The sequence below is a fragment of the Sorex fumeus genome, unplaced genomic scaffold (genome assembly GCF_029834395.1).
Source record: "Sorex fumeus unplaced genomic scaffold, SorFum_2.1 ptg000231l, whole genome shotgun sequence".
Lineage (NCBI taxonomy): Eukaryota > Metazoa > Chordata > Mammalia > Eulipotyphla > Soricidae > Sorex > Sorex fumeus.
In genome coordinates, this window is record NW_026606288.1 from 1,521,510 (window position 1) to 1,538,084 (window position 16,575).

At 43.8% G+C, this 16,575-nt stretch overlaps 1 protein-coding gene across 1 annotated transcript in view; it reads right to left on the minus strand.

The window, feature by feature from the left end:
- Positions 1–16,575, minus strand: part of DYRK4 (dual specificity tyrosine phosphorylation regulated kinase 4) — a 44,650-nt gene that overhangs the window by 4,006 nt on the left and 24,069 nt on the right. The window contains exons 9-12 of the mRNA XM_056108658.1: positions 11,641–11,722; positions 5,426–5,598; positions 5,232–5,292; positions 822–951 (exon numbers count right to left, since the gene is read on the minus strand). Coding sequence (XP_055964633.1) covers positions 822–951; positions 5,232–5,292; positions 5,426–5,598; positions 11,641–11,722 — 446 coding nt within the window. The remainder of the gene's footprint in view (positions 1–821; positions 952–5,231; positions 5,293–5,425; positions 5,599–11,640; positions 11,723–16,575) is intronic.

Sequence of the window (16,575 nt, forward strand, 5' to 3'; positions counted from 1 at the left end):
ATCCCATTTTCATAGAAAAGGAAACTGGGTCACAGGGGGAAGCAAAGACTTTCCAAATATCACATGGCTCATCTGTCGCTCATGGGACACAGACTTGCAAAAGCTTTGTTCAAAGCCTGGCCTCAGCTAACATGGTCTAAACATCGTGACAATTTTGGGTGGCTGTTCCTTTTTTCCTGACTTGGAGGGAGTACAGAACCTAGTTTCTATGATTCAAAATCAGCACAAAAATCTGTTCATAATGATTCCTAGATTTCTCCTTTCCCCCAATTCCGTAATAAAACAAGAGTTAGGTTATAAATTCTAGGAGGTAAGGGCTGATCCCATCTTACGTGACAAAGCATGCAACAACATGTTGACATGTCTCGACAGGTACCCGGAAGCAATTGGCTTCAGTTTAGAGAAGCAGAAGGCACTGAGAACTTGCCCAATCACCCCACAGGTCAAAAAGTTTGAGGCCAAGAGTTTGAGTTTGGCAAATTTGACTCCACGCACTGGTATCACAGGGCAAGTCATTAAAGCTCCTTACACGGAGTCCCCCATTTTTGCAAACACATTTTGCAAAATGATTTGCAGCACAAAATGATTTGCCACACAAATCCTTTCCCTGTCCATCAGAAGGGAGCAGTTTGCTGACACAATGAAGGGAAAATGGTTTTATAGATTCTCAAACTCAACGGTTAGTGTTTCTTAGTGCTGTTGTTATAACTGTCTCCCAGCCCCATACTTTTTCACCAGCAAGTGCTTTTTTTTTAAAAAAAAGTGGGAATGTATATGTTTAATGAAGAAGACCACAGGCAAAGACACCCCAACAAACTCACACCAAACACCTTCTGAGGAAGTCCAGGAAGCTGGTGTCATAGGTCTTCAGCACCATTGTGAGGTCCTTGGAATCTGGGTATCTCTTTTTCCCCCTATTGTTGGTTATATTTTTAGGAAAACCTCTGGAATCTTTAGAGATACAACATTCTGTGTTTAGTTTCAGGTTAAATATTCACTGGTCACATCACAGCTCTTCACTCAACCACACCTCTTAGAGTGATTTTTGCAATTTTCTCACTCTTTCTCTATATCAGCCCCCACCCCACACCCTGTTCACTCACACACCCACAACATACCCAAGAGTTCCAACCAATTTGAAATAACCATATGCTCTGTCCAGTCTATAGAATCAACCTCTGGTTTTTCTTGTAGTTCAGTATCCTCCTCCAAACCTCCTTCCCAGCTCACCTCTACCCAAATCCATCCTGGTTTTAATGGTGCAAAGTTAAGGTAAAATCAAAGGGATGATAATAAATAAAATAAATAAAAATAAATCTAAAGTGACAAAGCCACTCAGCTCTGACAAAGAATGTCAAACCAAGCACAGATAATTGCCCCTGGATGATCTGTGCTCATTTCTCCTTTTCCAGATACTAATACAGTAAGACATGGAAGTACCCCTCAGATATAACAAGATAGTCATTTTGGGAGAATGATTTACTTTCAGGACACCTCTTTAAGCGACTCAAGCAAATAAATAGCATTACTTTTTTTTTAATCATTAAAATGATCATAATTGGTTGTTCAAGACACAGCTTTTAGATTGACTTTCTTCAATCATTTCCATGAATGTATGAGTTTCCATGCCTTAAAAGAAGCTCAGAATAGAAATTTAAGGGTTCCCTAAGGTTACTCTATGCAATGCCTGAAGGGTGAGACCACTCATTCAGATTCAGAATTCTTGTGTGCAAATTTAGAAAACATACTCATACCCGAAACTCTGCAGGCAGAGGGACAAATGTGTACACACACAATTTATATGTTGAGCTGAATTATTTTGATAAATTCAGTGGGTTGAAGTGAAGGACATTCCAGAAGAAGCAAAAGGAAGTACTTCTAATGCTTTTGGAATCAGAGACATACACACAAACTCTCCTTGATCAGAAAATCACAAGGAAATACTATGAAAAGTTTAAGTTGTGAGTCTCACTTCTGACCTACTGTATCTTAGGTTATGTGGGGACTTTGCTGAGCATCCACATGATTTTTATAATCAGACAAATTTTGGAAACCACTAAAGGATACAACTCCCAATTAAGACCTTCTTCTGCAGAAAGGGAAGACATTAAATCATTGTCTCCAAAACCACATCTGTATTGTGTAGCCCAATGCTGATGGTAACAACAGGGTATTCTGGGACATGGCAAAAAATGTGTCCTGGGAACCATTGTACCAAATACATTCTTCCATTTCCTTCTTTCTTATTCTCCAGACACACGCTACTGAGATCAGTACATTGACTTACATTGTGACTCTACCCACAATGACAAATTCCCAGCTCTTTTCTCCACAAGTCCTTCAAAATCCCAAATTGCATTAGAAGTGATGACTTTAAAAGTATCTTTTGACTTTAATAGTTTCTATGGAGCAAAATTTCATTGCTTCACACAAGAGTTAAACTCAGCAACAAATCATCCAGATCTTTATTGCTGTGGGAGAGGGAAGCGAGGGAAGGTGGGGTCTTAAGACAATCAGGTTTCATTGATTATGATCACTGATGACAATCATTGATCATAACTATAGCAATGGCCTGCTTGCCAGTTGTTAAACTTTCAGATGACAGATCATGGGTGTTCAAGGAGTCCTGGGGAAGGTGGGCCAAGGAAACTATGGCTGTGGTCAGGACTCAGAGCTGTGGACTTTCATAAAGTCATACAGAGGAAGAGATTTCATTTTTAACCTCCACAGGCTGAACCAGTATATAATGACTGAACACCAGTGTCGTTCATATCCTTTGATCCAGGAAGATTACCCCAGAAGGGGTGCTTTCTAGCTCTTTGATTGATGGGGATTGATCGGGTAAATGGTGGGGGGGAACTGTGATTCTGAAGTCACTTTCGTTTAATGAGGAAGACTAGAAAGGACTGGGATTCTATGCCTATGCGTGCAGATGGACGAGCCTGACTGTCACACACACAAAAAAAAAACAGGTCATTAATTGGGGCTGGAGCAATAGCACAGTAGGTAGGGTATTTGCCTTGCACACGGCCAACTCGGGTTCGATTCCCAGTGTCCCATATGGTCCCCCGAGCACGCCAGGAGTAATTCCTGAGTGCAGAGTCAGGAGTAACCCCTAGGCATCTCCAAGTGTGAACTCCCCCCCCCCCCCAAAAGCAGGCCATAAATGTCATTCTAAGACTGGAGCTACAACAGGTAGGGCATTTGTTTTGCATGCAGATGACTTCAGTTCTATCCCTGGCAACACATAGGGTCCCCAGAGGCTAGCCAGGAGTGATCTGAGCAGAGTCAGGAGGAAGCCTAAGCACCAACAGGTGTGGCCCCCAAACAAAACCAAAACAGAAATGTCATTCCATATGGCATCAATCCCTTGTCGAAGAATTCCCCTGATCTTCCCCCTGTATTTTTCTTCCACTTAGTGTTAGGCTACTCAAGCTCCTTTTATAGGGGAATCTCTGGTATGACCCTTTAAGGAGATTTTTTTAAATCTGGGACTCTCGTTTTTGGTTCTAGGTGCCCTGAAAAAACTTATTTCAGCCTTGCTTCCGCCTGACCATTTTATATAGAACCACCGAACAGAAAGGTAGAAAATCATAAAAATTCTAGAAACTTTGAAGAGGGGGCTGCATGGAGGTGTGGTGAACATCCACATTTAAATAGATGTTCAATATTTCAGTGGCAAGCTACCACGTCTTCATAGCAAAACTGTGCAGACTTCCCTGGATTTTGTACCAAAGTTGCAGTGAGTTTGGCATAGGCCTGAGGATTGGAATTGTGAGGAGAATTTCATCATCAGGAAGAAATAATGTTTCATTAATAATACAAAATACAGTAATGGAGTTTCCCCACTATTCGATTTGGGGGGGTAGGGGAAGGAATGCCCAGATGTGCTCAGGGTTTACACCTGGATCTGCATTCAGTGATCACTCCTGGTAGTGTGTGTTGGTAGTATGTGGCCCAGGGGACCACATAGGATGCCAGGGATCAAACCTGGGTCGGCAAAGCGAACACCCTACATACTGAACTATCACTCCAGATAGTCTTCAATATTATTTTTTATTTTTGGATCACAACTCGTGATGCACAGGGGTTACTCCTGGCTCTGCACTCAGGAATTACTCCTGGCAGTGCTCAGGGGACCGTATAGGATGCTGGGAATCAAACCTAGGTCAGCTGCGTGCAAGGCAAATGCCCTACCCTCTGTGCTATTGCTCCAGCCCCTTTCTCACTATTCTTAAAAAGAAAAATCTGGGATGGAGCAATAGCACAACGAGTAGGGTGTTTGCCTTGCACTTGGCTGGCCTGAGTTTGATTCCCAGCATCCCATATGGTCCCCCGAGCACCGCCAGGAGTCATTCCTGAGCACAGAGTCAGGAGGAACCCCTGAGCATTGCTGGGTGTGACCCAAAAAGCCAAAAAAATAAGAAAAATCTGCTCTTAGATTTCCTTGCACAGCGGTGTGTGTGTGTGTGTGTGTGTGTGTGTGTGTGTGTGTGTGTGTGTGTGTGTGTTGGGGCAGGGGGAGAGGCAGGGAGAATTTACAGGCCAGAATTTAATCATAATCTTTTTGGGTTTCTGTTTGTTTTTGTTTGGGAGCCACTCTGGGAAATGCTCAAGGTTTACTCCTGGCTCTGAACTCAGGAGTCACTCTGGAGGGGGACCATATGGGATACCAGGGATTGAACCTGGGTTGGCCTGATATAAGACAAAAGCTCCATCTGTATCACTCCAGCCCCATCATCTTGAGGGTTCAAGATCTGAGCAGGAATCAAATCATTCTCCTCCTGAACATTTTTATTGCCAAGATTACATTCCCAGAAGTGGTACCCAATTTCCTCTCCATCATGCCAACTGGTACCAGTCTGGGGAATCTTTCCCACTTTCTTAAATGAAACCTCTCGTTCCTCTTTGCCCTTCAGGATGACACCAGGGAAAGGATACCAACATGCTTTGGGGATTCACACCCTTTGGCAATTTATGAATCACAATGGAAAACAGAGACAGAGACACAGAGACACAGAGAGAGATGGAGAGAAAGAGAGAGTGAGTGAGAGAGAGAGAAAGAGAGAGAGACAGGGATGGAGACAGAGAGAGAAAGAAAGGAGGGAGGGAAAGAAGGAAGGAAGGAAGGAAGGAAGGAAGGAAGGAAGGAAGGAAGGAAGGAAGGAAGGAAGGGAGGGAGGGAGGGAGGAAGGGAGGGAGAGAGAGAGAGTTAGACCCGGCGAACTTACCAAAGAAGGTCTGTCTCCTGGAGGCCGTTTGAATGAAGTGGGTGGGTGGCAGGCCCAGCACCTTCAAGAAACACAGGGTAGGGATTCACTCACGTGATGTTTTGGAGAAGTATATTCAAAGCAACTTTTAATGAGCATCTAATGAAAAATCAAGCTGTAATATACAAGGTCCCCAAGCCCCCCACCCCCCTCACCTCCATGATGCAGGCCAGCTGCTCCACTTCATTCTCCCCTGGGAAGAGAGGGTAGCCCGTGTACAGCTCAGCCATGATGCAACCCAGGCTCCACATATCAATGGCCATGTTGTAGGGGTGGCCAAGAATCACTTCTGGGGATCGGTAGAACCGACTCTGGATATAGCTGTATACTGCAGGGAGTAAAAAAGAATAGTCACGAGTGGGAAAAACTTTCCACTCCAATCCCAAGAAGTGATTTCACCAGGGTACCTCCTGCCTGGAGCGATGAAAGATCATTTAAGCTTTCCACATCTCACTCTGCAGGATTTGCAGGAAGATATCAAAGCAAGCACCACATCCAGCCAAACCCCATTTAATCCTTGACACCCAGCACCTCTCTATGGTCCCCTGAGCACTTCCAGGAGTGATCCCTGAGCACAAAGCCAGGAGCAGACCCCAAACACTGGCAGCTATAGCTTTTTTTTTTCTAATGAATATTATATTTTAATTTCTTTTTAAAATTATTTTATTTATTTATTTGCTTTTTGGGTCACACCCGGCAATGCACAGAGGTTACTCCTGGCTCATGCACTCAGGAATTACTCCTGGCTCATGAGGCTCAGGGGACCATATGGGATGCTGGGAATCAAACCCAGGTTGGCTGCATGCAAGGCAAATGCCCTACCCGCTGTGCTATTACTCCAGTCCCTATATTTTAATTTCCGCTCGAGCAAATTGATGAACAATGGGAGGACAGTGACAGTGTGCAAATAGTTTTTATGTTCATATCTTTTGGGATTTTATTTGATATATTTATTTTTTTTTAATTTTTTATTAGTGAATAACCGTGAAGTTACAGTTACAGATTTACAAACTTTTGTGCTTGCGTTTCAGTCATAGAATGATCGAGTACCCATCCTTCCACCAGTGGCCATTCTCCACCACCAGTGGGCCCAGTATTCCTCCCATCCCTCCTACCCCGTCCCCTCTACCCCACCCCACTTCTATGGCAGAGCATTCCCTTTTGTTCTCTCTTTCCTTTTGGGTGTTGTGGTTGGCAATAGAGGTATTAAGTGGCCACTGTGTTCAGTCTATAGTCTACTTTCAGCATGCTTCTCCCATCCCAAGCGGTCCCTCCTAGTATCCTTTACTTGGTGGTCCCTTCTCTATCTCAGCTGTCTTTTCCCCCATCATTAGATTTGGTTTTTAAAACCTGACAAAGAAAATGACCAGGATTTAGAATCCACATTGTATAGCTAATTTCAAAACCTTTGGTTGCAAACTGATTCTCATGGTGGTGTTATCTTATCTTTCCTTGATTGATTAAATCTCTGTCAAACACCGTCTTCCCATTGTTCATCGATTTGCTTGAGCGGGCCCCGTAACGTCTCCATTTTTTTGAGACTTGCTGTTACTGTGTTTGGCATATTGAATACGTCAGGGGTAGCTTGTCAGGCTTTGCCATGTGGGCAAGATACTCTCAGTAGCTTGCCGGGCTCTCCGAGAGGGGAGAAGGAATCGAACCCAGTTCGGCCGGGCTGTCTGTGCGCAAGGCAAACGCCCTACTGCTGTGCTATTGCTCCAGCCAAAGTAGCCAAAAACCAAAAAAAATGGGGTAGGGGCAGGATAAATTGTTCAGGGATCAAGGATGCATTCCCTGCACATGATAGGCCCGAGTTTGACCCTCACATATGCATGACCCCCTGAGAACTTCCAGAGGTGGCCCTGGTGGCCCCCAATACTACTGAGCCCGGAATACAACACATCACTGGGCTGTATTCCAGTGATGTGTTGGAATAGAGATGGGTCGAACATTGATGGGAATGGTTCCCGGGTCCCCTCTACACTATTCTGGAGGGCCCTTCACCTCCCCACAAAGAAAGCACATGAAGAATAATATAAAGCTAAACTTTCAAACAGATTTTGGGTTTGATAACTTCCAAAAGTACTGCTACGGGGGCCGGAGCGATAGCACAGTGGGTAGGGCATTTGCCTTGCACGCGGTCGACCCAAGTTCGATTCCCAGCATCCCATATGATCCCCTGAGCACTGCCAGGGGTAATTCCTGAGTGCAGAGCCAGGAGTAACCTCTGTGCATTGCCAGGTCTGACCCAAAAAGCAATAAATAAATAAATAAATAAATAAAATAAAAGTACTGTTACGTGGAAAGGATGGTTGCACATCAATATTTAGGAAGTGCACAAAATATGCACTTTAGAATGTGCATCCGTATATCTAACTGTACATGCACCGTGTCCTATAATAGAAAGTCTAAGAAGCAAAGGTAAGGTAAAGGTAAAGGCCCTCCCGTTGTTAATTGATTTGCTTGAGTGGGCCCAATAACATCTCCATTGGAGGTTTTGTTGTTACTGTGTTTGGCATATCGAATACATCACTGGTAGCTTGCCAGGCTCTGCCGTGTGGGCGAGATACTCTCGGTAGCGTGCCGGGCTCTCCGAGAGGGGCGGAGGAATCGAACTCGGGTCGGCCATGTTGGCTGCGTGCAAGGCAAACGCCCTACCGCTGTGCTATCGCTCCACAGCGGTAGGGTGTTTGCCTTGCACGCAGCCAAGAAGCAAAGCCTGGTGAAATTGTAGCACATGAGGAGGTGCAAAAGATAGTATCATAGGGGTTGGATCGATAGCACAGCGGGTAGGACGTTTGCCTTGCACGCGGCCGACCCGGGTTCAATTCCCAGCATACCATATGGTCCCCTGAGCACCGCCAGGAGTGATTTCAGAGTGAAGAGCCAGAAGTAACCCCTGTGCATCGCCGGGTGTAACCCCCACCCCTAAAAACAAAAAGATAGTATCGTAGGAGTTTAGATTTTACAGGCAAGGAGACAAAAGTCAGAGAAATGGGGCATTATGATCATTACCAAATGATGCTAGAGAGTTATCTGGACAGGGACAGCAAGGATAATCCATAAGTATTTCTCTGCTAATCAAACTGATGATGGTAAAAATGCTATAATTATAAAATAATTCAATTACAAAGTTTTTTATACACTGCTAGGCTCTAAAATGGATTTGAGGCACCTTGAAATTAAAGTATATACACCTAGGGGAGTTCTTTATTAAAATTTTAAATGCTTATTAAAATTTTAAATGTTTTGTTAAGTATTTTCATTAGCCTAAGATTAAAATAAACTAATAAAGGAGTTTTTCAAACTAAATAAAAGAGCGTATTAATTAGTTTCATTTATCTAAGATGGTACAATAGTGTTGAAATACTGATGTATAAAGTTATTGCACCCCACCAGAGTACTAAATGGGCTGGAGCGATAGCACAGCAGTAGGGCGTTTGCCTTGCATGTGACCTACCCAGCTGACCCAGGTCCGATTCCTCCGCCCCTCTCAGAGAGCCTAGCAAGCTACCTAGAGGATCTTGCCCTCACAGCAAAGACTGGCAAGCTACCTGCGACATATTTGATATATCAAACACAGTAACAAATGTCACAATGGAGATGTTACTGGGCCTGCTCAAGCAAATCGATGAACAACAGGAGGACAGTGACAGTGATAGTTGGTTTGTTTTGGTTTGATTTGGTTTTGGTTTGAGGGCCATTCCTGGTGGTGCTGAGCGCCTACTATTAACTCTGTGCTCAGGAGTGACCCCTGGTGGTTCTCTGGGCACCATATGCAATTTTGGGGATTGAACTGATTTTGGCAGTGTGCAAAACACTCTCTGCCCCTAAATGCAGTTACTTTTTAAATGGACTTAATGGAAAAGCACCTGCCACAGAGGCAGGAGAGGCTGGGGGACAGGAGAAAAACTGGGGACATCAGTAGGGAAATGTACACTGGTGAAGAGACAGAACTTTGTATTACTGAAACCCAATTATGAACAGCTTTGTAACTGTGTACCTCACGGTGATTCCATTTTTAAAAAAAGTAAAATGGACTTAATGGGCCATAATAAAGCTTATCAAGTGCCAGATACAGTTCCAAGTATTTGTATGGATGAACTCTTGGCCACCAAGACTGGGACTCACTAGCAGCGTGCTCAGCCCCCACAGCTGAGAAGAAGCAATAGATGAATTCTTTGTGGGAGGCAGCTTGCTTGCTACCTGGAATTTCTTGTGGGATTGACTCACAAAAGACAGGAACACCTGTCTGCATCAAAGATTCTGAGAATAGCCTAGAACATCTATCAAACAGTACTTTTCTGAAGAAGAAAGTATCCTTCAACCCCCATGGCCACCACCATAGCACATCCCCAGAACTCTTTTTTAATTTTAAGTTATTTAATTTTAATTCCACTGGGTTTTAAAGCCACACTCAGCAATGCTCGGGGATCCATGCAATGCTGGGAAATTGAACCATGGCCTCCAGCATGCAAAGAATGCACTCAGGCATGAACTATCTGTTCTGTCTTATGAATTTTATTTTAAAAATTGTATAGCCATGGGACCAGATCAATAGAACAGCAAGTATGCTATTGCCTTGCAGATAGGCAACTTGGGTTCAATTCCCAGCATCCCATATGTCACTAGTCTTCCAGGAGTGATCCCTGAGCACCAAGCCAGAAGCAAGTCCTGAGCACAGCTGGGTGTGGCCCTAAAACAAAACAAAAAGTTGGACCACATCCAGAGGTACCCAGGGCTTACTCCTCGCTTGGTGCTCAGGAGTTGCTTCCAATAGTTCTCAAGGGGCATGTGGTACAAAGGGTCAGTTATGGAAATGCCACACACAAGTGCTCAATCCTTTGAGCTTCCTGGACCGCAATGCCTCTTTTTGCCTCTCCTTTCACTCCAAAGCTCTCTCTGTGTGTGTGTGTGTGTGTGTGTGTGTGTGTGTGTATAACCCTAATCATTGCAACCTCTGTGTTACACTTTTTCCTCTTTCTCTTTCTTACATTGGAAAACAAACCTGAGGCTAAAAAAGCTTAAGTTTTATCTTCCTGGAACCCAAACCTGTGGTTGACCCATAGCAGACATTTAATAAGGGTTTGCTCTATGGTAAGGCTTTTCAGATCTCAAAATTGAAACAAGCCAAAGGGGAAAAGGAAAAACTATTAAATAAGTTCAGGTGCATATTGTGCAAATGTAATTCGGAACCTCTTTCTAGAGCCAAACCTGAAAGATAGAGAATGTCGAGAGAATTCTGGGGCAGGGAGTGCCAACCTTTAGGACGGCAGTGTTTTCCAAGTGCACACTCCTGGGTTCTTCCCCAGAAACTCAGATTCAGTAAATCTGGCTTGAGAACTTGTATGTTTATTGTAGCACTATTTACAATAGCTAGAATCTGGAAAAAACTTGAGTGCCCGAGAACAGATGACTTGTTAAAGAAACTTTGGTATATCTATACAATGGAATACTATGCAGCTGTTAGAAAAAAATGAAGTCATGAAATTTGCATAGAAGTAGTTCAACGTGGAAAGTATCATGCTAAGTGAAATGAGTCAGAAAGAGAGGGATAGACATAGAAGGACTGCACTCATTTGTGGAATATGAAGTAACATAATAGGAGACTAATACCTAAGGAAAGTTAAAATAAGGGTCAGGAGGACTGCCCCATAGCTTGATGGATCTCATGCACTGGGAGAAAAGGTAGCTGGGATTGAGAGAGGACCACTAAATAAATGATGGTTGGAGGGATTGCTCGGGACAGTCTATGCATGTTGAAAGTAGACTATGGACCAAACATGGATGGCTGCTTGTTAGCTGTATTGCAAACCACAACATCCAAAAGGACAGAGAGAGTAAGAGGGAATTGTGTCTGCCAAAGAGGCAGGAGGTGGGAAGGGGTGGGGTCGGGGAGAGTAATACTGGGAACATTGGGCGTGGAGAATGGGCACTGGTGGAGGAATGAGTACTTAAACATTGTTTGACTGAAGCGCAATCATGAAAGTCTGTAAGTATTTCACGATGAGTCATTAAAATTAAAAAAAATTAAATCTGACTTGAGAGCTGATAGGTGCAGTTTCTTGGAGGCCTTTTTAAGTATACTGATGCACATCTGGTGAGTTTTGCCACCGAATGCTTGTCGGGGATTCCAGGTGCACGGGAGAAGGAGGAGCATGGCAAATTAATGACCTGCACAACGTTTGAGTTCTAACATCTCTGTTTATTGTGGTGGAAACTCAGACTCAGAGAGCAACCTGCCTTGCTCCAAATCCTAAGAGTAACTATTTTGACTGAGCCCACCTAGAGCCCAGTTACTAGAAGGGAGAGAGATCACAGTAGAAAGATTTAGTACCAAGAACTGGAATGGTGGGGGTGAGGGACCTACCTTTCTGGTTCTCATAGCAGCTAGATCCAAAGTCAATAACTTTAACTGAGACTTGGCCCTTCTGGTATAATACTATATTCTCCTAGGAAGAAAAGGAGGGATGTCAGTTTTGCTGCTCAAGTCACTAACCCACATCAAGGACTATTGTCCTTCACAACCCCGTCAAGTGCATCAATGTGAGCCATTGTTTAAGCTGACAGCAGGGGCCGGAGTGGTAGTACAGCGGGTAGGGCGTTTGCCTTGCATGAGGCCCACCTGGGTTCATCTCTGGTATCCCATATAGTCCCCCAAGCACCACCAGGAGTAATTCCTGAGTGCTGAGCCAGGAGTAACCCAAGCATCACTGGGTGTGATCCAAAAAGAAAAATAAAGTTGACAGCAACATTAAGGACAGTTGGTGAGCATCCAAATTCAATGGGTACGTTAAGAGTTGGCTAGGATATTTCACATAGCCAATCAGCAGGCACCCTTAAAGTACACAGTCCTGATGACAGTTTTTTATTCTATTTTTTTTTCACCTGTGTTGCCCTCTACATATAAAAATCCCTAAGCTGTTTAATTCTATCCTGTCCTGGGTGCAGTTTGCTGCCTAAATTATATTCTAAAAGACCTACGGTATTTTGCCCAAGTGACTGTCCTGACCTTGCATTTTTTGTTAGGGGATTGATTTCCCACAGTCAAGATGTGATGTCTTCCAAGTGGACATCTACCACTGTCATCTCCAAAGCCCACTGCTCTCTCTCTCTCTCTCTCTCTCTCTCTCTCTCTCTTGCCTGCCTGCCTGTTTGTGGGCTGCACCTCCTCTTTGAACCCACTATTGGGTATACAGCAGCATTATTTTTTGCATATGTTTTGTCCCTTTCTCCATTTAAATGACGTAACTCTTGACGGGTGTAAGTCTCATCACCTAGTTCTACACCTAACTTGCATCAGGCCTTTGAAATATTGCTGACTTAATTGGATATCTCCATGAAATAGCTCCTGAAAACATACACCTACAGAGAGAGAGAGAGAAAGAGAGAGAGAGAGAGAGAGAGAGAGAGGAATGCTTCTAAAGGACAGACTTTAAAAAAGAGCAATTATTTGAGATTCTTCTTTTTTTTTCCTTTTGGGTCACACCCAGCGATGCTCAGGGGTTACTCCTGGCTTTGCGTTCAGGAATTACTCCTAGTGGTACTTGGGGGACCATATGGGATGCCAGGGATTGAACTTGGGTTAGTCACTAGCAAGGCAAATGCCTTACCTGCTGTACTATTGCTCTGGCCCTGACTTGAGGTTCTTATGCTGACTTTAAGGGTAATATAAAGTCAGTCATTTAGTACTTGTTCACAGATAAAAACAGAATTTCTTCTAGGCCCAGAAAGAGAGAGAGAGAGAGAGAGAGAGAGAGAGAGAGAGAGAGAGAGAGAGAGAGAGATATGCCTTGCATTTGCCTTGCCTTCAAATACCCCTCAACCGTAACAGCATCTGGTCCTTTCAGCACCACCGGGGTTTATGCCTAAGCACAGAGCCAGTAGCAGCCTCTGAGCACTACCAGGCATTAAAAGAGGAAGCCTCAGTTTCCCCTTGCCAGTGAGAGAGGAAGCCATAACTCTCTCTCTCCAGGTGTTCCATCTCTCCCCTATCAACCTGACACATTCCATCCCCAAGTTTCTGTTCTCAGCATTCCCAGGGTTTCTCAGGAACATAAAATTCTGCCCTGGAGTCTAGGCTGACAGCGAAACTAAGAAAATGGGCAATAATGCCTGAAGACATTTTTTGTTTGTTTGTTTTTTATTTATATAATTTTTTGTTTGTTTTTTGGGTCACACCCGGCAATGCACAGGGGTTACTCCTGGCTTTGCACTGAAGAATTCTCCTGGTGGTGCTCAGGGAACCATATGGGATGCTGGGGATGGAACTTGGGTCAGCCCTGTGCAAGGCAAATGTCCTCTCTACTGTGCTAGCACTCTGGCCTGCCTGAAAAGACTTAAACCAGCTCAAAATCCCTGTGATTTTCTGGCATCTTTTGTAAACCCTTGTCAACCAATAAAGAATACAAGGAGCCCTTAACAGGGTGTGCATAAAACTTCCTTTTAATTTAGTACCATACTAAGTTCCTACCCACTTGGGGAGCTTCTTTTCTTTTCTCTTCTGCTTTTCAATAAACATTCCCACTTTCCAACTCTGAGCGTGAACAGTTTTTTTGCTTTTTGGATCACACCCAGCAATGCACAGGGGTTACTCCTGGATTTTCACTCAGGAATTACTCCCGGCAGTGCTCAGGGGACCATATGGGATGCTGGGAATCGAACGTGGGTCGGCTGCATGCAAGACAAACACCTTACCCTCCATACTATCGCTCTAGTCCTGAGTGTGAACATCTTTATTCTCAGTATTTTCATTCTTGAAAATATTGAAGAATCTGGGAATCACAAACAAACACAGAGACCCCCTTCTGCCTCAACTGCATCAATATGGCCCTTAACACCTCCCCTGACCCCCCAAAAGGCAGAGTTCTTACAGACTCCCTATATACTTGAGCTAGAGTGTATACTATCTAGAGGTGGGAGATTACAGTTCCCATTGTATTTTCAAGGATTTCAGTGGCTGATGGATAGATAATTATTAAATATCTTAACATTCTAGATAGATATCTGGTCTGGTCTGAAGCCTCTGACACCACAAGCTGAGAAAAGTACAAATGTGACTTATAACACTCACCTGAAAACAGTTTATGTTAACTGGAAGATTGTCATCAGTAGAAGTCTTAACAGAGAAAGATTCTTCTAGTGTATCTCTAGCCCAGAGTAAAGTTTCCTTAATAATATTGAGGGGCAGTGCCCTTCCCATTTGATGGGCAAAAATAGTTGAATTGGAAAGATGCATTTTACCATCAGAACTCACTAATGTGAACCTTAAGTTCAAAAGAAAAAGTCTTTTTTTTAAGTCATCACCTACTAAATACTCTTCTAGGTGTGTATACTACCGGTGTGTACCTATACCGAACAGCTATTATCTACTTGATCAATTTCTCAAGGGAATCTATGCCTTGAGATTTTGGATACCAAATGGCTTATGAATTTCCTTGATGATGATCAGCCCTGTAAGTCCAAGCACGTGGGGATGATGATACTTTAGAAATGAAAACAGAAGACTGGGAATGTGGATATGGAGGGCAAATCAATGAACCGCCATTCTTGGGAGGCCCCACCAGACATTCTTGAAAGAACACCATTAAGTTAGGATAGAGAAGGGACCATTATGACAATGATGGTGGGAGGGATCTCTCTGAATGGGAGATGTGTGCTGAAAGTGGATAACTCATTTGGTTATCCACTTTCAGCTCATTTGGTGGCCTCTCAGTTTTTGTATTGCAAATCATAATGCCCAAAAGTAAAGTGAAAGTAAGAAGAAAAGTGTTTGCCATAGAGGCAGGTGGAGGGTGGAGACAAGGTGGGGATGGTGGGATGGATTCTGCAGACACTGATGGTCAGAAACGTACACTAGTGGAGGGATAGGCGTTGCAATATTGAACGTTGAACTGAAACCCAATCATGAATAGTTTTGCAACAGTGCATCTCATTTTTTAAAAGAAAGAAAACCAAGAAAGAACACCTTTAACTTGACAAACAATGATCAGGGGACCCAGGAGTCACTGCCAGTAATATTCGAGCCATCTGGGCTAGATGGTTTGATAGTAGGGCTCAATATCAGGGCTAGCGCTGGAGGCTGGCAGGGCAACACCCGTCAATGCTCAAGGGTGGAGGGAGAGCACGTGAAACCTTGAGCACATAAATGCCCAACCCCTGACCCCTGAGCTATCTTTTTAACAGTCTTTCATTGACAGTCTTTCATTGCTAAATTATCGCAATTACTCAATGAGTTTGTGTGGGGTTGAGGTGGGGGTGGGGGGATGAGTTGGGCATGAGTTGATTCTCAGTCAACTGGGTTGATGCACTATTCAGTGCAATGGGGATGCAGTGCTACTTGGGTCCTGCAGTGCCAGGGATTACCCGGCCACCCCAACAGTGCTCAGGGGTCATCAGGGCCACACTTGACTATGTTTGGGAATCCATGTGTTGCTATGGGATTGGACCATTACCCCACTTAAGGGTCCCTAAATGCATAAGTTTTTGCTTTGTGGTACTAGTAATTTAACACAGGGCCTCAGGTATGCGAAGCACGTATTCTATGACTTCCCTAGCGGGAATTTACAGTTGTTTTATTTCTTTAGAGTAAGACAGTTTGGGGGATGAGCAGAAGTTAGGGGGAATTTACATGTCATTGAGAATCCAGTTGTTTTGGGAATTTAATCTTTTTTCTTTTATTAGTGAATCACTGTGAGGTATATTTACAGACTTGCAAACTTTTGTGCTTGCATTTCAGTTGGAATTTAATCTTGACCCCATGTCTTTAGACCTTTTTCTTTTCTTTTCCCATGCATCCTCTCTGAATTCCTCATATAACTTATCTAACAAGCATTAACTCATGGCCTGTCAGAACTATTGTCAAGTGCTATTAGTCTGGGGAATAAAATGGTGACAAAACTTGACCGGTGACCTTGGGAAATCATATCTGAGAGTGGGAGTCCAGATAAAGAAGCAATTATCATCCACAACAATCGATATTAAGTTGAGAACACGAGCAGGGCAATGTTAGAAGGGCACATCATTTGGGTATAAAAGAAGTGGCCACTGGGCAGGAGCTATAGTACAGGGGATAGGGCATCTGCCTTGCACGTGGCTGACCCAGGTTCAATCCCCGGCATCCCATATGGTCCCCCAAGCACCGCCAGGAGTAATTCCTGAGTGCAGAGTCAGGAGTAACCCTTGAGCATCGCTGGATGTGACCCCAAAAAGAAAAAGAAAAAAAAAGAAGTGGCCAGGAATTAGCTATGCCATGGCATCAATTTCAGAGGAGAATGGCTAATGGGAGAGTTAGCCAGGAGAAACG